The 26,044-nt window shown below is 43.6% G+C and overlaps 1 protein-coding gene across 2 annotated transcripts in view; it reads right to left on the reverse strand.

Moving 5' to 3' along the window:
* Nucleotides 1-26,044, reverse strand: part of GATB (glutamyl-tRNA amidotransferase subunit B) — a 56,657-nt gene that overhangs the window by 1,453 nt on the left and 29,160 nt on the right. The window contains exons 7-13 of one of the 2 annotated variants that reach the window (XR_010794701.1): nucleotides 25,913-25,997; nucleotides 23,902-23,946; nucleotides 21,896-22,085; nucleotides 15,754-15,887; nucleotides 14,817-14,895; nucleotides 3,514-3,642; nucleotides 941-1,010 (exon numbers count right to left, since the gene is read on the reverse strand). Coding sequence is in view for 1 of the 2 variants with exons in the window: in XM_066632978.1 (XP_066489075.1) it covers nucleotides 3,514-3,642; nucleotides 14,817-14,895; nucleotides 15,754-15,887; nucleotides 21,896-22,085; nucleotides 23,902-23,946; nucleotides 25,913-25,997 (662 nt within the window). In the remaining variant the exon portion in view is untranslated. The remainder of the gene's footprint in view (nucleotides 1-940; nucleotides 1,011-3,513; nucleotides 3,643-14,816; nucleotides 14,896-15,753; nucleotides 15,888-21,895; nucleotides 22,086-23,901; nucleotides 23,947-25,912; nucleotides 25,998-26,044) is intronic. The other variant, XM_066632978.1, reaches the window with a different exon arrangement.

Genomic DNA, 26,044 nt, shown 5'->3' on the forward strand with positions numbered 1-26,044 from the left:
TTTTAAAATATATCCATAAAATCAGAATGAAAACACAAGATTTAAAAATAGCAACAATAAGTTATTTAGCATAAAAAGGGAGGGATAAAGTGCAGCATATAACCTGTAGTGACATCCTGACCAATAGCAGCATCAGAATCTGCAAGGTCTCAGGAGGGAGTGGGTCACCCCAGACTGCTCATATTCTGCTACTGCTTGCTTTTAAGGAAATCCCTCAGATATAGAGGCTCTGCAACTCTGGAAGAAAGAATATACCAAGGCAGCCTCCTTCCACCTGGAATTTGTTGCTTTGGTTAGCAAAGCCTACCTTTCCCAGTCCAATCCCAATTTACACAGTCAAAACATGAAGCAGAGACGTGGGTGCTACAGCTAGGCACTACTACACCCATTGTGCCCTCAACTTTTGTTGCTTTACAACTTTTGTTGCTCAATTCCAGCTTTCACGGTGGGGAAAAACAGAACAAAATCTGAAAGATGGAGGTCTCTAACCCAGAATAATTTTCTAATCTTGATGTACCACTTTGAACAAAACTGTCACTTCCAGCATTAAAAAAAGTATTTAGTTACATTTCATAAACTTTAAGTCTTTAATAATGTTCACTGCAGTGGCGGAGAATGAGTGTATTGTTGCTACAGATCCTTAATATTGCAGGAATCACTTCCCATTTCCACAGAACAAGCAGGAGTGCCTGAATTTAAAGACCTTTCCTCTACAAGCCAACCTAACACTCTTTATTAGAAAACAGGAAGCAAACCAGGGTTATTTGATTTTGTTAAAAGCGAGTGTGATGCAGTGACTGTGCATTGTGAAATTAGATTTTTTTGCATTGATCAGTCTTAATCACTAATAAGATGAAGAATCAGGAGAACATTCTATTGTGACAGCCTGGTGCCTGTTAGCATTTGGCTCACTTAAAATTATTTCACCAGTAGAACATACCTCACCACTAACTGTTTTCAACATTATTGTTTATGCTTTTTCAATTAGTTTTTCAATGATTTTTCAAGAACTACAAGTAATAGCAAATAGGGTTTTTAAAAAACATGGAATCAGATATATTTTTCTATGCACTGTTATAGAGAGGCATTTTTTCCCCCAAACAAGAGCCAACACTTTGGTATTTCCACCCAGAAAACTAATTTGAAGGGAGGTACATTTACAATACATACCAACAAAATTTTTAAAAATGTTGAAGACAGAAATAGTCTCCAAAACTTGCATTTCATTGAGCTAAACACAGCCCACCAGCCATATATTATGACCTGCGATGGGTTTGACAAAGCCAGACTACCCCTCCCCTTTCCTATTTTTGCCATTTTAGAGCCCAATCCTATGCATGTCTACTCAGTCCCACTGTACTCAATGGGGCTTACTCCCAGGTAAGTGTTGGTAGGATTGCAGCCTTAGACAGAAGGAAATAAAGAAGCTGTTTAAGTCATACATGAGCTGCACTTGTTCAAAGTCACAAGTTGTGCACAACAATTCACAATTTGCAATCTTTAAAAATGAATTTTTGTTCAGTCAGAATTTAGATTTGGTAACTTTTATATATGGGATGCTGTATCTCCAAACCCTGTAAACCAGTGGTTCCCAAACGTTTTAGGACCAGGACCTATTTTTTTAAATGGCACTCTATTGGGACCCATCTAGGTTTATCAGACTTTTTAAAAAGGAGATCTAAAAAGAAATAATATTTTGTTCATTTATAATTAATAATAACCAGAAAAAAGACCCTCAAACATTTATCTGCCTATATTACACATGCTTGCAAACTGCAGGAGTTATGCTCTTTGCAAGGTCATTAGCAGCTACAGTATCTGATTTTTGATAGCCTCAGGGCTTGATGCAATTAGTTATCTGATGCTTCCATCACTCTTTGGTGACCCATCAAAAATCAGGTCACAATGCACCAGTGGGTCCCAACTCACAGTTTGGGAACCACTTCTAAACTAATTCAAGCATAGTCAATATCTAGGAACTCTCAGACTGAACAGCAGGATTGTGTTGTTACACTGCAGATCATACGCTTCAATTTTTCGAACAAGTTACACTCTTTCATAGCTATTCAGAATTTTCAAGTATTAATTTATTCTCCTAGTTAATAAGCTCTTATTAGCAAAATAAGAGGCACATTCTGCAAACACCCCAGGTAACTCTAAGGGCTTATTTAGATAATTTCTGTGCACAATTATGTGTGGATATTCTCTTGTTGCTGGGGAACCTAATCACTTTCTTCTAGGCAGTGCTTCTGTTGAAAATGTTCCCAGCACCCAACTGAAGTTTACTGCTGGTGACAAAAATGGCATCTTTTGCATGACTAGCATTGTAATTTATAACTTGGTTGCCACAACTACATGAAGAATAGTTTTGGGAGTGTCACTGGCATGTACAGTCTAGTGTCCGTACTGTCAATGAGACAACAGCTTTCACAAATGTTGTGGGACCCAAATGCTGTGGGACCCAGTAATGGTAATTCTATTTGTTATGCAGGGGACTGGACACAATGCTATTGGTCCTGAACTGAGGCATGCAGAGTTATCCTGCAAATACTATCAGGGGCTGTGGGACATGCTTTGACTGATAATTTAGAAAAGACCTAACTCATATATAAGATCTCATGATAGATTTAACAGGGTGTGCCACCAGGGTGTGTCCATTATTCAGAAAAGCTTCTTCTGGCTCAGCTAGAATACAAGTTAAAATGAACTGCAAGAATTTTAATCTTTTTTTACAGGAAGAAGGATCCAGTAAGGAACCTCCAGCTTTTGTGGCCCTGGATTAATGTACAAGTTCTAATGCACAGTCTGTCTGTGCGTGTACTTCAGTTCCAGTTAGAAAACACAGAGGGACTTTCAGCTGCCACTGCAAATGAGTTAGCACGATGAAGGTCAGGCAGACCTACTGCAAGCTCATTCTCCTTTTATCAAAAGCTCTCTGCAAAGCTGTTCACCTCCACTGAAGAGAGGTGGGCGTGGGTGGCATTGTTCTTGATGGATGTTAGCATTTTTCCAACAGCATATGCAACTAGACAGTGTTGTAGGTAATGTAAGCCTTTCATTACTGTTCTTCCAGCCTGTGCTCTAGAAAAAACATAACGGCCCTTCTCCTTATGAAACTAATGCTAGCTAATGCTTGGACGGATCTCTCTTCTTCAATTAGGATTTTTGTGTGTTTAAAGAACAGAGATTTCAAATGGAAATGTTTTATATTGTTTTTCCTTTAGACATTAGAAGATGCTACTTTTGTTACGGTGAGATCTATAAAGAATATTCAGATTAGCTAATGTTTTGTTACTTGAGCCAGGGTGACTTAGCTTATGTCTCAAGCTCAGTTACTGTCTCTTGCATCCACTTAGCAAGTCACAATACAATTTCTTCCATTTTCTCTAAAGAGTGTCCAAACAAATGGCAATCCAAAGGGAAGATAGCAATTTAAATCTCTTATCACCATTGCCCACCCCGTAGGGTCAAAGCTTCTTGTTCCCAATTTCCTGAGGTTGTTATCAATATTACCTCTTTCTGATGGCCTTCCATCACAGCCTGACAGATGCGCTCAAACTCATTCTGATCCTGGATCAGTTCAAGGTCCTTTTCTTTAATAATCAGTGCTGGAGCCTTCCCTTTCCACATCTCTTCTAACACCTGCAGCATCAAGATAAAGGAAAATTAGTGTCTGAAACATGTCTTTTGTCACTGGAAGGCAAGAGTGAATTTAGCAATAACCAACCTGCAAAGAGTTAAGGGCATAAAGATTGCCATTCTGGATCATATCAGACAGCAGCTTAATGACACTACATCTCTAAAGGTGCAGAGGAAGACAGAATGTTTGAGATGCAACATTTTCTACTATTCATAGGAGTTTTCTCAAGCAAACAGAGAAACAGCTCCCTGTTGGATTACCATTTCTGGGTCCCTAAGCAAGATACATACTTGTATCAAGAAGAGATCATACACTGATGTTGTAGGCAACTGTAGATGCACAAGACTGTGCAACCCCATGTCTTTAAGGTTGCAATCCTATACATACTTACCTGAGAGTAAGTTCCACCAAACTCAGTCGGGCTTACTTCTGAGTAGACAGGCCTAGGCTTGCACTGGAAGTCATAAGAACATAAGAACAGCCCCACTGGATCAGGCCATAGGCCCATCTAGTCCAGCTTCCTGTATCTCACAGTGGCCCACCAAATGCCCCAGGGAGCACACCAGATAACAAGAGACCTCATCCTGGTGCCCTCCCTTGTATCTGGCATTCTGACATAACCCATTTTTAAAATCAGGAGGTTGCGCATACACATCATGGCTTGTACCCCATAATGGATTTTTCCTCCAGAAACTTGTCCAATCCCCTTTTAAAGACGTCCAGGCCAGACACCAGCACCACATCCTGTGGCAAGGAGTTCCACAGACCGACCACACGCTGTGTAAAGAAATATTTTCTTTTGTCTGTCCTAATCCGCCCAACACTCAATTTTAGTGGATGTCCCCTGGTTCTGGTATTATGTGAGAGTGTAAAGAGCATCTCCCTATCTACTCTGTCCATCCCCTGCATAATTTTGTATGTCTCAATCATGTCCCCCCTCAGGCGTCTCTTTTCTAGGCTGAAGAGGCCCAAACGCCGTAGCCTTTCCTCATAAGGAAGGTGTCCCAGCCCCGAAATCATCTTAGTCGCTCTCTTTTGCACCTTTTCCATTTCCACTATGTCTTTTTTGAGATGCGGCGACCAGAACTGGACACAATACTCCAGGTGTGGCCTTACCATAGATTTGTACAATGGCATTATACTAGCCGTTTTGTTCTCAATACCCTTCCTAATGATCCCAAGCATAGAATTGGCCTTCTTCACTGCCGCTGCACATTGGGTCGACACTGTCATCGACCTGTCCACCACCACCCCAAGATCTCTCTCCTGATCTGTCACAGACAGCTCAGAACCCATCAGCCTATATCTAAAGTTTTGATTTTTTGCCCCAATGTGCATGACTTTACACTTACTGACATTGAAGCGCATCTGCCATTTTGCTGCCCATTCTGCCAGTCTGGAGAGATCCTTCTGGAGCTCCTCACAATCACTTCTGGTCTTCACCACTCGGAAAAGTTTGGTGTCGTCTGCAAACTTAGCCACTTCACTGCTCAACCCTGTCTCCAGGTCATTTATGAAGAGGTTGAAAAGCACCGGTCCCAGGACAGATCCTTGGGGCACACCGCTTTTCACCTCTCTCCATTGTGAAAATTGCCCATTGACACCCACTCTCTGCTTCCTGGCCTCCAACCAGTTCTCAATCCACGAGAGGACCTGTCCTCTAATTCCCTGATTGTGGAGTTTTTTCAGTAGCCTTTGGTGAGGGACCGTGTCAAACGCCTTCTGAAAGTCCAGATATATAATGTCCACGGGTTCTCCCACATCCACATGCCTGTTGACCTTTTCAAAGAATTCTATAAGGTTTGTGAGGCAGGACTTACCCTTACAGAAGCCATGCTGACTCTCCCTCAGCAAGGCCTGTTCGTCTATGTGTTTTGAGATCCTATCTTTGATGAGGCATTCCACCATCTTACCCGGTATGGATGTTATAGTTTCCCGGGTCCCCCCTCTTTCCCTTTTTAAAAATAGGCATGACATTTGCTATCTTCCAATCTTCTGGCACCGTGGCCATTTTGAGGGACAAGTTGCATACCTTAGTCAAGAGATCTGCAACTTCATTCTTCAATTCCTTAATAACTCTTGGGTGGATGCCATCAGGGCCCAGTGACTTATTGATCCTTAATTTATCAATGAGGTCTGAAACATCTTCTCTTTTAACCTCTATCTGACTTAACTCCTCGGTCAGGAGGGGCCGTTCGGGCAGCGGTATCTGCCGTGAAGACAGATGCAAAGAACTCATTTAATTTCTCTGCCATCTCGAAGTCTCCTTTTATCTCCCCTTTCCCTCCCTCACCATCCAGAGGGCCAACCGCTTCTCTGGCGGGTCATATTAGGATTAGGTCAGGGTCTTCAAGATTCATACTAGTGTATAGACTTGGCAGAGGCTGAAATACTTGCTATTGTCCTGGCCCAATATATAAACTCCTCTCAACATTAAAATAGGCTGTCCAAGACAAAAACACTTAGCTAGATGGACTGTTGTTCTGGCTCACTGTGGCCCAAATCCTAACCAACTTTCCAGCACTGGCATAGCGGTGCCAATTAGATGTGTGCTGCATCCTGCAGTTGGGTGGCACTCACTCCGTACCCTACATGGTGTTTGCCAGGACTCAATGTTTAAATGGGGGCTAGTATCTACCCCACAGTGTGATTGTGGGTTTTCCCACCAAACCATATACCACATTGTATCTGGCTGCAAACTGAGGGCATATGCATGGCCCATGGTCTGACTTTTTCAATGAAGGTAACTCTGTCCTTGAAAGTCTGGACAAACTGGACATTGATATTTGATCTAGTTTAATTGTTATCTAAGTCCATGTATTATATGCCATACACTAAATAAATAAAACTCATTGAGGCCTCCTCAAAGTAAAGGAATGTTTGTTCCCTTACCTCAGAGTTGCATTGCCCTTATGTCAGTGCTGGAAAGTGTGTTAGGATTACGCCCTAAAGCTCCAAATAATAAGGCATTCCATATTTCAACTTTTCATAGAGTTTGATAACATGCCACAACTATGTATGTAAAAGTCCAATTAACGTCTCCCTTGTTCTCTTCCTTTATCAGGAATATGTAAGTGTGTCCCACAGCTCTGTAAAAACACAGTATCCTCCTGTTGATAAGCTCTTTGTGAATGTCTGTTGTAAGATTACCATCACCAATTCTCCTGGCTGGGGTGCACATACTTAAGGCTATGTTTTTTTAATACATAAGCCATGAAAATAATGGATCCCCACTTTCAACACACACTTACATGTGGAATGAATCTGGTTCTCTATTAATCCAAACACCACCTGCAGGACTGAGGCAGCAGAAAGGGTGGCAATATTTGTTTAGGGGACAATTTTATGCATGCATCCCTAAACAAACCATGGATATATTAAATGGCAAAATTAATTTTTCACTGAACTGTAAGTTAACCAGGCAGCTATCATCTTATTTCTAACCATCAGTGGGGAAAAAGGACTGTAGCTACATAATGAAGGTTGGTCATAAATGACAACAGTGTGAAAGGTTATAATGCAAAATACTGTGGCAGCTTCAAGTCAACTTATCCATCACTGTAAAGCACAGACAGATGAACATAAGCATCTGTCTGGAATAATTATTAGTTAATGTTGCTGTGATTCCCAGCTTTGTAGTAAGGCTCTGATACCTTGGAAAAAAACCTAGAGAACAGGCTATTTATAAAAAAGCAATTTCTTTGGCCAGTCATTTTCTCTATTCCCTCTGCTCTTATTTCAGAGATGGAAGCTGAGAGAGTGAGAGAGAATCCCTTTAAAACAGCTTCTGCTTGATCCTGCACTGAAGACATAATTGCATGTTTGGGCAATCACAACCTGTCAGTGCAGAAATGACTGCCACGCCGGAAACTCACCGCTACTAATTCATTGAAACTAAGAAAATGAGACACGCTAATATGACACTCCCAACTACAGTTAACACTACTTTGCACAAAACAAGATTAAAATGAGATGGTAGGCCTAACTATACCATTAATCTTCTATCACAGCAGATGAATGTTCTCTCGGGACATTAAGGTTGCCTGGTCCAAAATAATTGTACAGTGCTTCTAGCTATGTTTCAGACTGCATGTTGACACTATTTTGTTGCAACTAGGTGTGGTTCAAATTAGGCTATCTCATACCCAGTCTTTGGGCTGAAGCTTACCATTGCATTTGTTTTGCTGGAGGCTGCAAGAGACTAGTAAAGCAGCACCATGAAGCCACTGTACAGCCAGAATCCCGAGCACCCCATTAAAGAGGGGCTCGGAGTTTGTTTGGCCTGGCCGGGACACGAGAGTCCAGTCCCTCCCCCAAGGGGGAGGTGAAGGGGGCGGGGTCTGGCAGCCACGACGGACCTTTAAAAGGGGACGAGACCCAGCCCTCTTCCTTCTTGTGCATGTGGGCACCGTGGGAATAGCAGCATACTGGGAATAGCAACAGGGGTGCTTTCCAGCATACTTCTAGGTTCAAGGTTAGCTCCTTGTTTCTTTGCTTCAGTCTCTCTGTCAACATGCGTAGGTCTCAGCGTAGAGCCGCCTGCAAGGCGCCCACTGCTGCAGTGCCGGATGGGAACGCGGGGGCTTCCAAGGCGGGGCAGGTGGTCCCCACAACAGGTCTGGGCAGCATAGCTGCGCAGGTCCTGGCATTACAAAGGGAGATGGTGCCTTCATCAGGTACTCCCTGAGTGGGGGGCAATGCCCTGCCTGGGAAGCAGGCGTGCTCCTCCCTGTCCGATATTCTGCAAGGAATTCTGGACAGGCTTGTAGCCTTGGAGAATGGCAGGCCTGTGGCAGCGGCGATGCCAGTGGCAGATGCAAGGCTTTCCACATGCCCGGCTTGGACCCCGGCGAGAGAATATCCAGAGGCCTCTGTGGACAATGATGCAGCAGCCGCTCCAACTGTGTCTGTTGAAGTTCCCGACCCCAACACTGGGGCCCGGGCCAACATGGGTGAGTATGAAGGGGAAGGCTTGGTTGGAGTGGCGGAGGTATGGGAAGGCTGCGCTGCCCCGCACAGCCAGCGAGGGCGCCCAGGGGCTATGCAGGAGGGCCCTGGGGGGCAACCAGGATCGGGTCAGCCTTCACCCGTCCTGGTAGTTGGGGAGACTCCACAGCCCCGCTGCCAGTCAGTTTCGACACAGCTGCCGGAGGGCAGACAACCAGCCTCGTCACAAGGATGGGCCGCCCAGCAGGCTGCGTATCAGCAGGGTGGTGTGGCGCCGGTGGCTCTGCCTCTGCAGGCGATGGCAGAGCTACATTCAAGCCCCTATCAGGTGCAGGACAGCGCCCCAGGGGCAAACGGGCAGCTAACGGCGGGTGTTACAGTGCCAGGCGTGCTCCCACCAGCGCAAGGGGAAGTTTGCTCGGCGTCACAGCCGGCCACTGCAGTCCAAGCCTGGCATGCTGGGCTGCCTGTGCAGAGTGGGGCGGGGCCGGCAGCGGGCACATGGCCCCTATCGTCACCGGTTTCCAAGGCGGTGGTTCAAGGGGCGCCACCCCTTCCCCCCATGCCATACGGGGAGGAGGCTCTGCCACTTGGGGACCATCTGGCCCCTGCAGTTAAAGAAAAGATATGGAAGGGCGAGTATGTGGACCTCTTCAGCCTTCTTCATAGGGAGCCAGACCCTGAGATCAAGCCAGGGGAGTGCTGTCGGGAATATCAGACGTTGCGTAAGCCCAAAATTGATCACCACTGGACCAATTGGCTAGCAGCGTTTACCACCTACATGGGGGTGGTTCTGCAGAAAGACTTGACTAAGGGCCCAGCGCTAGCAAAGTACCTGGACATGATTCACAGGGCTTTTAGGGGATACTCAGGTTCAGGTTGGTTGGCCTATGATGAGCAGTTCCGAACGCGCATGGGAAATAACCCGCAGCTTTCCTGGGAAAGGAAGAATTCAGAGCTATGGATGCAACTCGTGATGGCGGGTGCTGCTGCTGGGGGTGAGCGATCAGACAGCGGCCACCTGATTGCCAGGAGCAGTAGTTTGCACCCGGCGGGGCCACCTCAGGCGGGAGCACCAGGCCAACGGGTTCAAGCCTCGCGTATCTGCTACGAGTATGCCTCCTCGGGGCACTGTTCTAGATCGAGTTGTGTATTCCTGCACAACTGTGGACTGTGCGGTGCAGACCACCCGCTCACCTCCTGCCCGAGGGGTTACCGGGACAGGAGATCTAGGCGCCGAAGCTCGGGTCAGGAGAAGGGAGGAGGTGCAGGCGACGCATCCAGTTCCAAAGGGGCTAAGTCCGATTAGGCTGCCAATGATGGCTGAGCTGCTGCGTGAGTACCCTGATCGCGCGGTGGCAGCATTCCTGTGGGAGGGTTTCACTCTGGGTTTCCATATCCACTCACCACACCCCAAGGGCATGAGCTTAGCTCAAACCTAAAGTCAGTCATGGGCATGGAGAACATAGGCAAGAGTATGATTGCCAAGGGGTGGGTCTGGGTGTGAGTTTTCTGTCCCCTTTTCCTACTCTGCGGCAGCAGTTTTGGTCTGGTGGCTGAGCAGAGGGCTGTTGGTAGAAGGATACGCAGGAATGGTCCTGTTTGAATTTCCCCTGCCTGACCTTAAGGTTCTCTGCTGGGGATGGCGACTAAGAAGGTCCCTGGGGAATACCACCTCATTCACCATTTGTCTTGCCCCACGGGGACACCAATGAACTGTGGCATTCCCGACCAGTACTGCACGGGCCATCCCAGTGGCTCTGGCGTTCCGGGCATTCCCCCAATCTGTGGGGGAGCAGCATTAAAAGGGATGCCTTGCTATAACCTCTGCTTCATCTTGCAGGACGCTGTGGTGGCACGGGGCGCATATTAAGTTGCAGCAGCATCAGAAGGGATGCCTCGCATTAACATCTCTGCTTTCATCTTGTAGGACACTGTGGTAGCCCGGTACGCGTGTTAAGCTGCGGCCAGCTGCTGCCCGCATTGATGGAGTTACTGAATGTGAACCGCCCACCGGACGTTTTGGGTGCTCCACCTGGGCGAGAATGACCTTTGCAGGAGGTCTGGTCTGGCTCTGATGAGCAGAGCCCGTGAGGACAGCAGCACCCTTATGGTTGGCTGCCTGGTACCGCCTTGGGCTGGTCGGACCTCTTGCAGCATTGTGGATGGCGAAGGGCCTTCTGCTGCACTAAGACTGAAAGGATGTGCAGGAAAATCACCAAGGCATTGGTGGCTTGGTGTCTCGCGCTGGTGGCAGTGTGGTAATGCATCTTGCAATTGTGTTCTCGCTACCTTACCTGTACAGGGGCGAGGTGTGTTCATTTGTTGGAGAAAGGCGCAGGCATCTTCCTTAAGGACCTGCAGGACGGCCTTAAGTCGCTTCTGCCCCTGTTTGGGAGCGGGGGAGTCAAGCGCTAGGCTGACCCCTCCTTGTGGCAGGTGGTGCGGGTTAGGAGGCGTGAATGGGACTTTGGCATGCACCTTCAGGCGGCATAGGCAGGGCAGAACCCTATTTCAGTCCTCAGGGGCTTGGCGGCATGAGGACGTAGACGGGGCCCTGGTCAGGACTGCAGGGCACACCTCAGAGGCTCAGCGGCTCGAGGTGGCGCAGTCTGCGGTCCGGCTGCCTTCCCCTTAAGGGATAGACATGGATGAGACGCGCCGTCCCAGCAGCTGGGCGCGACTCGGAGTCGGGTGCATGCCCGCCTGGGGGCAGAGGTTTCTGGTACCGCCCAGAGGTCCCTCCCGCACCACAGGGGCTTGCGCTGCCTCGGATGCTGCAGGTCTCAGCCTCTGCTTCTCTTGGTAACATGAAATAAAGTTGCCCTTTCTCCCATATCTGTTGTCTCAAGTGTTCATTGGACAGTGCGGAAACAATGTCTTGATCAACACAGTAAGGGGTCAAAAGTCATATGTAGTTACATATGCCAATAAATATATTTGAGTCACTTATTCACGTACATTAAAAAATACAAATGACATCTTTCTGTGAGTGATCAGGCCAAGGCTTCTGAACTCCTAATGTAAACACAGCTAGGGCAGAACCACCCTATCTTCTACTACAACCAATTCAGTGACTCTTCCCAAGGATTCAGTCATTGTTACAAGAGTGGTGTGGGGCTTGCTTTTCTCCATGCTCCTCCAGTCATGGGCATATGAATGACTCTCATGGGTGGAGTACTAAGGGCATAGTTTCTTCAAAGGTCAATGCCATCTGGATGTGTGAGTTGCCTGGAGGCAGTAATTCCTAAATGAAGGGGTTGGACCACTGTCAGAGGACTGATGCCTGCTTCTCTCTCTCTCTCTCCCCCCCCCCACCTAGTTTGTTAGATCTGCTTTCACTGCTGCAGTTCAGTCACCCCACTCTCAAATGCAGCAAATCTGCTGTCGTGTACGTGTATATAGCTATTCCTACCTTCAGGCAATCCAATCTCTCTGCCTACTGCTGAGAATTGTTAGAAACATTTGTTATTCTTCAGACATCTAGTCCACCAAAATCCTCATCTAAGTGTACCAAAGTTTCTGTATTTTTACAGGATTATTCAGCAGCAACCCAGTGACATCATTAGGTAGTGTTTTATTTAGGTTGTCTATTAGCTAGCATTTGTGAAACCACCCTGGGATTTAGGCTGGAAATCTTAACAAGTTATTAAGTTCAAAGCACACACAGAACTCTAGCTCCATTATAGGCAAACAACTAAACATGAAAGCTCTCTACTTTTTATAAAAATAACCTGCTATAACAGTATCAGTATTTTGACAGAAAATAAGAAAAAAATATTAAAAGTAGAACTTCCTTTGTGCTAAGAAACTGACAGGCAACCAAAAAGGTGATATGAGTTGGGCGTCTAAGGGCTGCTGAATGCACAACAGAAACTTCTGCAAAGGCATGTGAAGGATGAAAGAAGGGAGGGGAGCAAAAGAGTTTTTGGAAGGGCCACTAGTAGATGTAAAACTTTCTCTGCATGGAAATGGGCCAAAAGGGTGCAACTAGTCATGGCTATCGTATTTACATGCTATATATATATACGTATATTTACATGAATCAGTACAAACCAATGAATTAGGACATTGGTTCATCTAGCTCAGGGGTGTCCAAACATTTTGGCAGGAGGGCTACATCATCTGCCTGACACTGTGTCGGGGGCTGGGGAAAAAGAAGAATTTAAAATCTGAATAAATTTACATAAATGATTAGAGATGGAACTTGTATGAATGAATGAAGGTCTTGCAGTAGCTCAAGGCCTATAAAAGGCCTTGCACAAAGCGAGGCCAGCCTTTCCTTCACTGCCACTGCTGCATCATAGACATGAAACAGCAAGCAGTGGAGGGAGCCCTCATGCCACAGCTCAGGTGAGAGGTCGAACAGTTGTTCTCACACTGAGAGCAGTTGCATCAGGCCAGCACAGGAGCCAGAGGCTCATTGGGGACTGGGGGCTCTCAGCGGGCCAGAATGGGAGCCCCCGAGAGCCGCAAATGGCCCCCGGGCCGGGGTCTGGGCACCGCTGATCTAGTTCATTGGAGTCTTTACTGATTGGTAGGACTCATTAGGTATTTCAGACAGGAATCTTTCCAAGTCATACCCAGGTCCTTCTGCACACACAATATGTGCTCTCACAGCACTATTGGTCTCCCCTATCATCATGTTGCATTCTCCATTCCATATCAGTGTTCTGTATAATATGATGATGAACCCCTGGGGGCTGGGGATAATAGGCCCTCAGTTTGGCTGTACTTGTCTTAAGAGGCAACTAAACAGCCACCGGGTAGATGGGACTCATTAGCCTGGGAAGGCAGTTCATCTGAGAGAAGGAAAACTCTGATCCCAAACCTCCACTGCCTTGTGGCTAAATCCAGTTATGGAAAAGGCTTCAGGAGTCAACTTCGAGGCAAAATCCGGAGCCAGAGTCCCTGGAGCAGTTAATGGCTGAACAGTCACATTCCGGCAACTCCTGCAACGCCGCTGGAACCAACTGTATTGGCTTCTGCCTTTCCATTGCACCATTTCAGCGATGTGGAGAGGGGGGATTTGCTGCATGGGTAACAGTCTATCCTCCATATCTACTTTACCCAGGTTTTGCTCACTGGAGAGGACACTCTGTTCCAGAACCACTTTTCAGAGCGCGATACCATAGTCTTCCAAGACTGAAGGATGCCAATGTATGTATAATATGATGGAGCCCTCCTTGCATACTAAGGCAGTAAGAGTCTTAAAAAGAAGAGCTTGTGCTAAAAGTCTTCAAATACACAGCTGAACTCTAAATCTCCATGTTTTAACTATCCCACCACAAAAACAGAGGCAACCAAAACTCTAAGCAGTGTTAGCAGCAAAGCAGACTACAGCAATTCCAAATATTTCAGAAATGTAAGTGGTAGTTGGGACACACTTAGTTTGAAACTTGTGTACTGTTGAGGCTAGCACACCTGTTCTAGCCACAGGCTGTTTTGGGTACAGTGAAAGGTTGGTGCATTTCTACACTTAGAAGAAACCCTCTCTTAAGTCCTCCTCTATCCATATGGACAGGTTTATTGAGTTACTGATAAAAGATATCTTCTATCGCAGTATCACATGGATAATGTGGATACATATGGATACAACCTTATGACAAAACCTTTATACTCTAGCAACAATACAAATAAAATAGCAAGGATTAGCAGAAAAGAAAGATCACTAAAGAGATCTTTAATTAACTAAAGTTATTTAAAATAACTAAAAGTTATTAATTAAATAACTAATTTAATAATTTAATAACTTATTTAAAGTTATTTACTTATTAAATATTTAAAGTTATTTATTTTAGTTATTTAAAATAACTAAAGAAACTGAAAAATTCAATTAGGAATATGGAAACATGGTTAACTCAAAAGAAATTGGAATGACAAATGAATCTGGCAGTGTCTGAGTTACCCCCATGTTCAATGGAACTCACATCCAAGTCAAAGTGGGCCTTGCTTCTGAGCAATGACGCATATAATCAAGCTGCAAGACCATGCCTTCAGCAGTTCTCTTGACTACACTGTTCACTGTTTTCAGTTTGTCCCTGTGTCTCCCACTTTGCATGTTTCCTATACTTGAGCATAACACTGACGGAGTTGGTTTCATTTTACTTCGGCATTCTAAACAAAGTGGAAGTTTGTTTAGACTTCTGAATTCTAAAATGTAATGCATTGTGAAATGAAAAAACTCAAGAAGAGGATAATGATTTTTTTTTTTTAAAGAAGCACTCACTTGTTTGGCTGCTGAAGAGGAAATCACTCTACTTTCTAGAAGATTCAGAAGTTCAGCCAACAGAAGAGGATTGATTGGACTAGAATGAATAACGCGCAGGAGTTAAATAACTAGAAACACAGCATAATATATGACTTGCTTCGTTGACATAGTTGTATCAGACCTAGGAACATATGAAACTTGTCCCTTTATTTCTACAAAATTTCCCATTCAGCTACTCTATGCTCTCTAATATGCACCCACATTCTTGTTTTGTTGCCTTGAAAAAGCTGTTACAGCAGGAGGCTGGGGCAAACATTCACAGTTTACATACACAAATGCAAGCTTAAAATTGCTGGTTGTACCACAATTTGCAAACCCCATTTTGCTATGTTGTGTTGTGATGCTTGCACATGCATGGTCTGAGAAGCAGAGCAGAGGACAGGCTTCAAGTGAATGCACATGGACAGCCTTGGAAAGTAGGAGCCACAAGCCCAACACACTGCTTTACTAGTTAAGTTATACATTAGACTTTGCCACTATATGCCCCAAGTTAAATCTAGTTCTGCATAGTAGCATGTTTGAATATGCATCCCATTGAGAATAATGCAGTGCTGACCAACAGTCACATCCTGATGTGTGTTCTTACGGGCATTTTTCAGCCTCCTTCCTTCTGCTCACCACTGCACCTGCACAGGACAGCTTGCACATTCAGTTGCTGATTTCCCTCTTCTCCGATGGAAAATGAATTGGATAAAACTGGGTAGAAGGAAGGCTCAGGAATAATAATAGAACAACTATAGCCATGCTGAAAATCAGACTTGGCAGATTACTGCAGCATCCGTAATGATACAACAGGGAACATCAACCGACAACAAAACTATCCAACATTATGGAAGACTAATTGTTGGGATATAGTGTTAACTTGGTTAAAGCAATGAAGGTCTGAAAGCCTCACCTGTCTTTTACTGCAAGATTATGATGTTTTAGATAGCCAAGAATATATTTCAGAATCCAGCCAAGCACCTTTTTTGGATTCATTTCTGTTGCTTCTATCACAGCTTCAAAGAATTCCATTAATCCATCTTCATTCTGTGTCGAATGAAAATGTTATATTAACTCTCACTCAGAAACACACTTTTTTTGTTTAAACACACATTGGCTACTCCCCAATAGACTGTAGGGTATATAAATAAAGAAAAGGTTAATAGCATTTGAGAGTAGAAGCCAGAGTGTCTTACAACACACAACACACATCACTACCTGTCTGTAAAAAGAAACACACACCCAGGGCAGTCTCATGGCATACATTTCTATTCCACATACACATTGCAATTCTATGCATATTTTGCTCAGAAATAAGTCACTGAGTTCAGTGAGACTTACTATTAGGCAAATATATATAAAACAGTCCTAAAATTCAGAGATTCTTTCCTTACGTCATGCTAGTTCATCAGTTTGCATTTCATACAGAAATGATGCAAACAGGATGGAGAAATGAATGTCAGCAGGGGTAAATAATGAGTTACCCTAAGAAGTAATTCATTTTTGAGGTCATGTTGTACCCCAGACACTTTTTTGCTCATAGGAAGGTTAGGGTGATTCACTTCCCTTTAGAGAGATGCAAACAGGTTGCATCCAACATGTGAGTTACGTTCAGCAGTTAGCGGAGAAGAGGAAAATTGCATATAGTTGAAACTACCTTCAATCTGGAAAATATGTACTGCCCCTTAAAAATGAAAATCATCCTATGAGATCCATATAGAAACTGAAATGAGTGAGGAAACAGCAGGTTCATTCTCCCATCCCATGCTCACTCCAGGGCATATGCTCAACAAGTGGAACAGCAGGCTGAATCACACTATATCAATGGCTGTTTTACTCTCTCTTTTTTTGTTACCGAGCATGTACACTTGAATTCACACAAGTATACTCCTACAATGCAACCTGACAGTATAGCACAACAAGGAGCTGCTGAGAACATCCAAAAGGGCAAAGGGCATAAATCATTGACCTTTTTTGGGGCAAAATCTAAAAAGTGCCCCTGGGGTAAAAAGTTAGTCTTAAAAAACAAAAACAAAACATGGATGTTAACAAGGCAAAGCCAAATAAAGCACCCACTATACTCTTCTCCACAGATTTTTTTTGCTTTCATTAAACATGCTGAATCAGTGTGATTCTCATTAGACATGCAGAATCTTGACTCTTCCAAAATTCCCAACGATCTATTTGATCAATGTGCTTCAAGTAACTTCACTGGGTTTTCAAAAGGAGTTGCAGCATGCGTATCCTACAGAACAGCATGACAGACAAGGCTTCACATTCTCTACCAGTTTTGCAGAAGTTAGACTGGCCATTCAGTAGTTCATTACTGAAATGAATTCACATAGAGAAGTTACCAGTCTTAGGGTTCAATCCTATCCAACTTTCTAGCATTGATGCAGACGCAATGCAGCCTCAAGGGAATAAATGTTCACCATGTTTCCTTACCTTGAGGAGATCATCTGTGACCCTCCCCCCCACTGCAGGGTGGAGTACATGCCCCACTGGATAGGATTGGGCCTTTAGCTATATCTATTTTGCTGGTCCCAGACCACTAAGCAACCCATCCTGAAGGCTGTTGTTGTTTTTGCAAGGGCAATTACCATTATTGATGATATTTGTACCTTGCAGTTTTTCCAAGGAGCTCACAATGGTGAACAAGGTCATTCCTCCCTGCCATTTTATCCTCACAACCAACCTATGAGGTAGGCTAGACTGAGTCACGGTCACCAGTATGCTGCATGGATGAATGAAGATTTGAAACAATCCTCTGACTACTATATGTCTGTAGGAGATGATTAAGAACAAATCTGTCAGATTTGTGCTTTGTTAAGTTGAACAAAATTCATCGTGAGAAACAAACCAAACTCTCTAATTCTCGCATTAAAAAAAAAAATACCACTCAAGCAGTTTTTTCCCCCAGACAGTTTCTACAGGTAGAAAGCTGATCAAAATGCACAGCAGACTCACATCAACAATCTAAGAGCAGACTTGCTCAGCACAGAAGCCTGGAGTAATCCTATGACTCATTGGAGGAATATTTCTCACTCAGACAGTTTGCCAGCTTAGGGAATAAGCTCACACAAGACAACCCTTGAGTGGAGCTTGCTTATATCCAATTCTGAATCTTAGCCTTTGCCCTGCCCCATTCAGTTCAAAGTCTGTTTTTGTCAGGAGTTTCAGTGTTCTTCTTGCATCTTGTATTCTCTCCATCTCTCTCTCTCTCTCTCTCTCTCTCTCTCACACACACACACACACACACACACACACAAACACACAGGCTTGGAACCTGCCTACTACCTCTGCCAAATTATTTATATGAGATATTGTTATCCCATACAGAGGTCACCAGGGCTAAAATGATAAACACAACATTAAAACAAGAACAACTTAAAAACAAGACAAGTTAAAACAGTAGCAATTTAAAATAGCAAAGCAAAGAAACAAAAGCAGTTTAAAAAAAAACAAGGCTAACATGAACAAGGCAAGAAAGCTAAAAACCAACAAATGCTCACAGATTATAAAGGGCCTTCTTAGGTATTTAACAGACCCCAGTATCTGTGTGCGTGCTTGCATGCGTGTAAGTACCGTGATTTGTCTAGTTTAGTCTTTTGGAGAGTGGGCAATGAGGACAATTACCTCACTCATGGAGGGGGCCATATCATCAACAAACAGTACATTACAAATCAGAAAAAAATGTCACAGGCTGATGCAACAGGGAGCGTCTCAAGTGATCCTTTAGCATGGAGCCTCTCAGAATCTTTAAACAGACTTGATATACCCACAAGTATGTCAAGGAGCGAAGCAAGACCCCAGGGCCTGAGGCACTGTACCAAATGTCGGAGCCTCCCTGCCCATCAGCTGCCGCCTTCACCTCTTGTCCACCTGCTCCCTGGTTCAAAAAAGGAAGAAGTGAATAAAGAAAGGAAGAAATATCGGGACTCTCCTTTCTACCACACTTCTCCTTCTCCTGTTCCCTGGAGTTGAAAAGGAAGAGAGGAATGAAATGTGGCAGAGATAGGTGGATGGAGGCAGGTGGTGGGTGCCCCTGGCTCAGTTAACCTCCTGGGTGGGCCAGACCTGGGTGACAGTACAGTACAGGATTCAGAAATTTGGGGACAGGCCTCAAGAAGTACAAGATATAGCATTCAGCTTCTTTCCCCCTTCAAAATTCCTAAATTCCTATCCACATGCAACAGTCACCATTCAAATAGATAAGAGATCTGAGCAGAAGATAAAGCTGCAATGGACAGCTGTGGGCTGATAGAGGATGCTAGGATGAGCACTGGGCAGCTGTTTTGTTAGACAGGCAGGCTCAAGACTGAGTTCTACACAATTTAGAATGGTACAGTATCTTCTAGGTTTGTCACGCTACCGTGCATCTGAGTGTCACCATGACTACCACCCCCAACTTTCATCTTTGACCACAAAGACCCACTCAGAAGTGTAGTATGCAGCTTCCTTCCTCACTTAACCTTGAATATGCTCTAAACATCTCACAAACCAGGTTACTTTACAATATTAGCATCAAACAGAAGAATTTATCTTGATAGAGGGATACTTGGTGCACTTGATAGAGGGATACTATGTGCCTATAAATGAACTAATATTTGCTCACTGGATGATCCTAAGTCTATATCTGGCATACAAATATCAATGTCAAGCCAAGTGTTTCATGCCAAATGTTTCTATTAAATAAAGTGATTAATACTAATGAGCAATTTAAAAAAACCACAATTCTTCTATGGCTTTTCTAATGCTTTGGACATTCTGTAATGCTTTGCAACAATTCTTTATATTTACATGGTTAAAAAGAAAAAAAGAACTGGTGCCAGCAGAAACGCACTACTCTGCTGATGTTACTTAGTGGTAATGCCAGAGGAAAAATTTGCTTAGTGTATATATTACCCCAAACCTCCTCTTCTGCTTGTTAATTTTCACATAGTTTTCATAATCTGTAAAAACTATCATCATTGAAACTGAAGAGAGGTAAGAAACAGGTGACAATCTAAATGAAATTAAGGTTCTTTCAATGACTACATTTTTGAAAATACACAAGAAAGTGCATGACTTTCCACTAGAAAAATGTGCTGTTAGAAATGTTCATTGCAATGGGCAGTCCAATCCTGAACTGCCCGGAGCTGCGGGACCCCAAAGAATTGATGCAGTATCAATTGGAACAAGCAAAGGGGAAAAAAACCACCATGATCCAGTACTGAAGTCTGGCAACATTTGAATGCAATTTCCCCTGCATAATGGTATCCCTAACAAGTTGGCAGAGAGCACGAGTCTATGCCATTTATTTAATGAGTACACTTGGGCACTTTAACTTGAAAGACTGTTTATTAGATACATACATCCATTCCAGTAGCAATCTGCTTGTGTTTCTGATGGAGGCTTAACACGCCAACAGAATACTGCATATCTCAGTATTTTTTTTTTTAAAAAAGAAGACCTGATCATAGAATGTAAGCATTCTGGTGACCTAAATGAAATGTGCTACCAAAGGATCACAGTAAACCATTTTTGGAGCACTAACACTAGGTGGTATGCAAAGACAGTTAGCCACTATGAGTGCAATACTATGCACAGTTTCCTGAGAGTAAGCCCCATTGAACACACAGTGGGACTGACTTCTGAGTTAATATGCATAGGATTGCACTAGTCCCAATGAAATTAATGGATTTTAAGTTAGTCGTGAACTAACTTGTCCCCATTCATTTCAATGGTGTTAGGTCCTGACCATCTTTCCTGGGATACAAACCATTAACCATAGTACTGTGGGGTTCAAGCGGTCCCCATAGTATATATACTACTTGATTTACTTTCAGCACAACTATGCATTCTGCCAGAATAAGCCTGAAAACATAGGAGAATTGGAGAAGGAGTCAAGGATGATCTCGTAAGTAGCAGGCCTTTAGAAAGTTTTCTTCTAGAAAGAAAAGGTTAAGAGAGAAAATGTGAAATGATGACTGAGAAGAGTGATAATTACCTTGGGTAGGTTGGGGCATTGACTTTCGAGGCTTAGAAGCTCCCCTGAAGCCAATGAACCTTGTATGTTGGATGCAAGGGCTTGTTTGTATACTAATTTCATGGCAGATATGCATGAGATGAATTCCAGAGAAACCTCATAGTTTCTTTCTAGCAATGACATGCAAGGAGCAGTTTATGGTAAAAGTAATGGATAAATTATCATTAAGCCATATGGTACTTGTTTGGTTAGCGTTCAATGTACAATTTTTTATAATAATTGGGATGGCCTAAATTATTGTTAAAAATATTTATGTACTGCTTTTCTGCAAAAGTTCATAAACTCAAAATAAGTAGCAAGTATTTGTTCCCTGTCCCAACAGCTCTCATAATCTCAAAGAGACACAAAACAGATACCAGTAAATAGTCTCGGGAGGGGGGTATTGATGCAATGCTGAGCTCAATGGGGACAGTTGCTCTCTGCCTGCTAAATATAAAAGACCTTTCACTGAAAAGGTGTCTCTTAGCCCAGTCAGCTAACTCCATAAAACACAGGATAGATTATAGAGGCACTTGAACTGTAGACTCATGATGAGATTCCTTTTTTTGAATATTGGACACTGCAGTCAGTGCTACCACTCAAGTATAACCCATAAAGACTGAAGACTAATATCTAAACGAGTTCCAATGGCCCAGTTCCTTACAGAACCAGTATAGCAGGATAATGTGTAACTGGACCAATGGACACAACAAAATGTTGTCAACACTGCAAGGATGTAATACCAGCAGACTGTAGCAAATAAGCAAAGACAATGAGGGTCAAGTTTTAAAGAGTTAGGTTATGAGACTATAACCACCACCATTAGAAAAATCACACAGATGCATGTCAAAAGGGTAGGTCTGGTTTCCAACTACCTTGATTGCACATGTATCCAAGCAGAAACAGCAAAGTATGCCAACATATTTCCTAAATGAGAAAATCTATGAGAGCTGACAGCTGGCTAATATGACATTTTTAGGAGCATTTTTTGAAGCACGAACTCTTTGAAGTTTCTTGGTTTACTTGAGTGTTCAATCAATAGACCTACCAATAAGGTGAAACTGTGTTGAGGCTGAATCCCGTAACGTTTGACAAGCTTTGCTCTCTTCACACTCGGGAGGTCAGGAAGCCTCTCCCGAAGCCAATCAATATTCACTACTTGCAGATTGCTTGTGTGTGCAGGCAAAGTTTTAGCATCGTACAGAATCAATGGGGGAAGATTTGGCTCTGGCATGAACCTGGGGGAAGAACAAAAAGATGCTCCGCTGGTGTTATTTTTATTTAAGCCCATTGAAAAACATGTGACAGAGTCGTTACTCTCTTGATAATTATACGACTTGATGTAACCAGACCAAATACTTGGAATGCACAGCTCAGTACAGTCCTCTGAGTAGCAACAGATAAGCCCCTGTGCCAAAGCATACCCTCAAGCTCTTTTTGATGATCCGCCACTGGCTGTCAAAACAGCCAGCTACGGGGAGAGAGAATAAATCTAAACCATTTTACACCCAAAAAACAAACAAAATGCAGATGCCACTCATCCTTCTTGGTGCCAAACGGGATCTGTGATTCAGACCAACTGGGAGTATAATCTGGCAGAGGGAAAAAGGAAGACTGACAGCCAGCTGCTAAGAGTGTTTCATGCAGGTTGCAACCTCCCTCGTATTAATCTGAGGAGTTTCAATAATAAAAAAACACGCTGCGTTAAAAGCCAAGTTGCCATCTTCAGCAGGGTGCCATAGTAAATAAAGCTGAGTGACAACATCAAAGGACAAGGCCTCTGCTGAAAAGGGGGGCTAATTCAAGCCCTCACAAAAACATGGCAATTAAAGTGCCAACTCCTGCCTTGCAGAAACAAATGATGGATTTGCAAACTTAGACAATTAAAGCGTTGCAATCTTCCTTTGCAAACAGCTGGGATGCATTTCTTAAAGGAGCAACAATCAAGCTGCACCCACTGCTTTCCAAACCAGCTTGAAATGAACAGAAGCACAGTTTTAAAAAGCAAAATTTCATCATTAATTTGGCGCCCATTTATTCTCTGCTCACTTTCTGCTGTGCAATTTTTTTTTAAAGTCCAAATGAACCAGTTCTAAGCAGGGAGACAGCCTGACACTAGAAGGGACTTGTAAAACAAAAACAGCCTGTTCCTTCACATGGTGAACTGCAATTTGGGGGGGGGGGGGGAATGAAGGCTAAATAGGTTATTATTGCATTAGCCACAGCGTATGAGAGCATCAATTGCGGGAAGAACAGAAAATCTCAAGAGTTGACAGTACAGCAAGGAGGACATACAAAATGTTGAATCCATTAGAATAGAATAGAATCCACTGTCCAGTTATAGGACAGCAGACAGGCACAGCTACTTCTTTTCAATTTTTCCCCTGACTCTAAGAGGTCAGTGACAGAGCAAGAGGAGGCTAAGCGTAAGCGGTTTGGCTTCCCATCACCCCGAGTACTGATTTCTCAGAGTTCTCATCAGCCAAAGCCCCATCAATGCTTAGTCATATCTGTGGAAGTCAAAGAGTAAGCATAACTCTGTAGAGTAAGCATGCCCTGGATCACATTGTTAAGTAGCAGGGGCTAGGTTGTAATCTTGCATATTGAACAAACAGCCTTACCTTTCCTCTCAGCTCTCAGCTCTCAGATGTTTTTCCTTTATTTCACAACTTTCCAGTTCTGTTCTTTTAATTCTTCTCTCTGTTTCCAGTCTTCCCTCCACCCACTCACACTTTCCACCCACTTCAAACACTGTCTTAAATTGCACTGTCAATTTTTTGCTTGAAACTAAAAGGAAAATGTAAAGTTCTTTCCCTCACCCCCAACCCCTGGGCAGAAAGAGTATGTCTCTAGAGACTTTGATTCTCTGCCTTTAGCCCCCCATGCAGCAAGGTGTGTGCTCTTTCACCCATTTTGTTTTTTGTAATGTTCTGACCTGCAAGCCTGTGGAGTTCAAAAAGTACCCAGGAACCTCTGTCTGTGGCTGGTCCCATTTTGGCTACAACCCTACTGACTCGCAGCGTAAGGACTTAGAATAGAGGGAATGATAATTACCGATAGTCCTGCTTTCCTTCTTTATCTCTCATAGCTATAGTACACCTGAAGAAAAAAAAAGAAAAAAGTCTCAAAAGCTTAAGATCTAAAACACTTTCAATATTACTTATATGTTTGCACAATACTAATAATGGTAATCCATTTCAGTACAGGAGGTTGCATTTGGTAATTTGAACAAAAAAGGCTCTCTCTCTCTCTCTCTCTCTCTCTCTCTCTCTCTCTCTATTAGACCCAATTCTATCCTTACACAGCATGTACTAAATTCTCATTATTTTGCCACAATTAAAAAAAAATTAGCACTCACTGCACTGAGAAAAATCTCATGGATATAGCAGTTTAAGGCTGAAAAGTTGGTTCACATACAAAGAGTGCCAGATATTACTTAGAGATCTCTGCATTTTTAGAAATTTTTATTTTTGAAGGACAAGGGATAAAAATTTATAGCACCCTGCATCTTCTGTTGATGGGACGGAATGGCTAGAATTGATCTTACATGCTTCCATATCCTTGCACTTCTTTCACTTGTGTTTGCAGCCCATACAATGGATTCAGAGGGGTAGCTGTTTAAAGCCTGGTAAAGCATACAGCGATAGACACATTCCCGGTGGTGATATTAAGCAAGAACATATGTTTTATTAGCCCTCTCAGCCCAGAGTGAACAGAAGTATTTAGAATAGCCCACTTGTTAATTTAAGTTGTGAATTCCTTATATTTTCATGTAAATATGCAAATTATAATGTTACACTGAAATAAATGAGATTTGGTAGTTTCTCACAGAACCATCTGAGCATGTGGTAGACAAAGGAAAAGTTTTGGGTGGGTTGGCGATTAATGTGATGAGGTAACTTCTCTGCATCTCATGGGAGTCTACCCTTGTTGGGTAATAAAAGGCTAGATGGTCAGAAGCGAGGCAGGAAACTTGGAAGCAGGGAAGCAACCCTTGGAAGCAACCTCCGACTCTGACCCCACCCAAAATTGTCTTGCTCAGGACTATGGAGTTAGGGACATGTAGTCTGAGTTGGAAGCAATTTCAGGTGGAGCCAGAGGTTTTGTATACTGACCACACAGCCCTGACCGAAATAGTAATGGCATGCAAGTTAGACCTTTACAGTAATACTGGGTGTGGATGTGTGTGATGCAACCCCATCAGCAGGGAAGTTGTTACGTAATCAGTTCCTAGGTTGTGGGCTGCTCTCTCTGACTAGGCTGCTTGGTCTTGTTTCCTGTGCTGTTGTTGCCTTATGTCACCCTGCCTATGGCCATGACCAGTGGCTTCTTTTGCAGCATGTATATGAATTGCTTTGTGTAACTCAGTTCCTCTGTGTTTGCAGGACTCAGGGCACAATCCTATCCAACTTTCCAGCACTGGTGCAGCCGCAATGCAGCCCTGAGGTAAGGGAACAAATGTTCCCATACCTTGAGGAGGCCTCTGTGACTGCCCCCCCCGCCACCAAAGGATGCAGCGCAGGCCCCACTGGCACAGCTACACCCGCACTGGAAAATTGGATAGGATTGGGTCCTCTGTATTCCCTGAGGAGCAGGGCTTTCCCCAACTTGTCTTTAGTTTGGGTGGTTGGATATCTGAGTTGGGGAAGTCTGATGCAAATTTGTTTCTGCTGGAACAGGAAACCAATATAATAATCACATACTATCACCACCACGTACAAGATTTGGATGTAAACATACTAACTCAAAATGGAGCATGTGCCAAAAGTTGAATTCTCCACAGAGCAATATATCTGCAAAACTGGCTTACCATGGAAGAGAGCCAACACATAGACTCTTTAAGTCCTTTTCCCATGACTATCACATGTCCAGCAGCTGAATGGAATGGGCCATCAGCCCATATTTCCAAATATTTGTTGAGGATCAAAGTGCCAGAAATACTCAGAATGGGTTTTTAGCTAATAATATGTCTCTGGCCTAAGATGAGGATTTGTTTTTTCCCCCCAGATGCTATTGTATAAACAGTAAAGTGTGTGTGTGCGTTGGGGGGGGGACGACGACTTACCCAAGCTTGTAATCAAAAGCTCTAGTTTCATTCAGAATTGTTCCTCCATTTTCCAGCTCTTCAATTTGCCTTCGTATTTCATAGTCTTAAGAAAGAAAGAAAGAAAGACAGAAAGAAAGAAAGTCCGGTTGA

Source organism: Tiliqua scincoides, chromosome 6 (genome assembly GCF_035046505.1).
Source record: "Tiliqua scincoides isolate rTilSci1 chromosome 6, rTilSci1.hap2, whole genome shotgun sequence".
NCBI lineage: Eukaryota > Metazoa > Chordata > Lepidosauria > Squamata > Scincidae > Tiliqua > Tiliqua scincoides.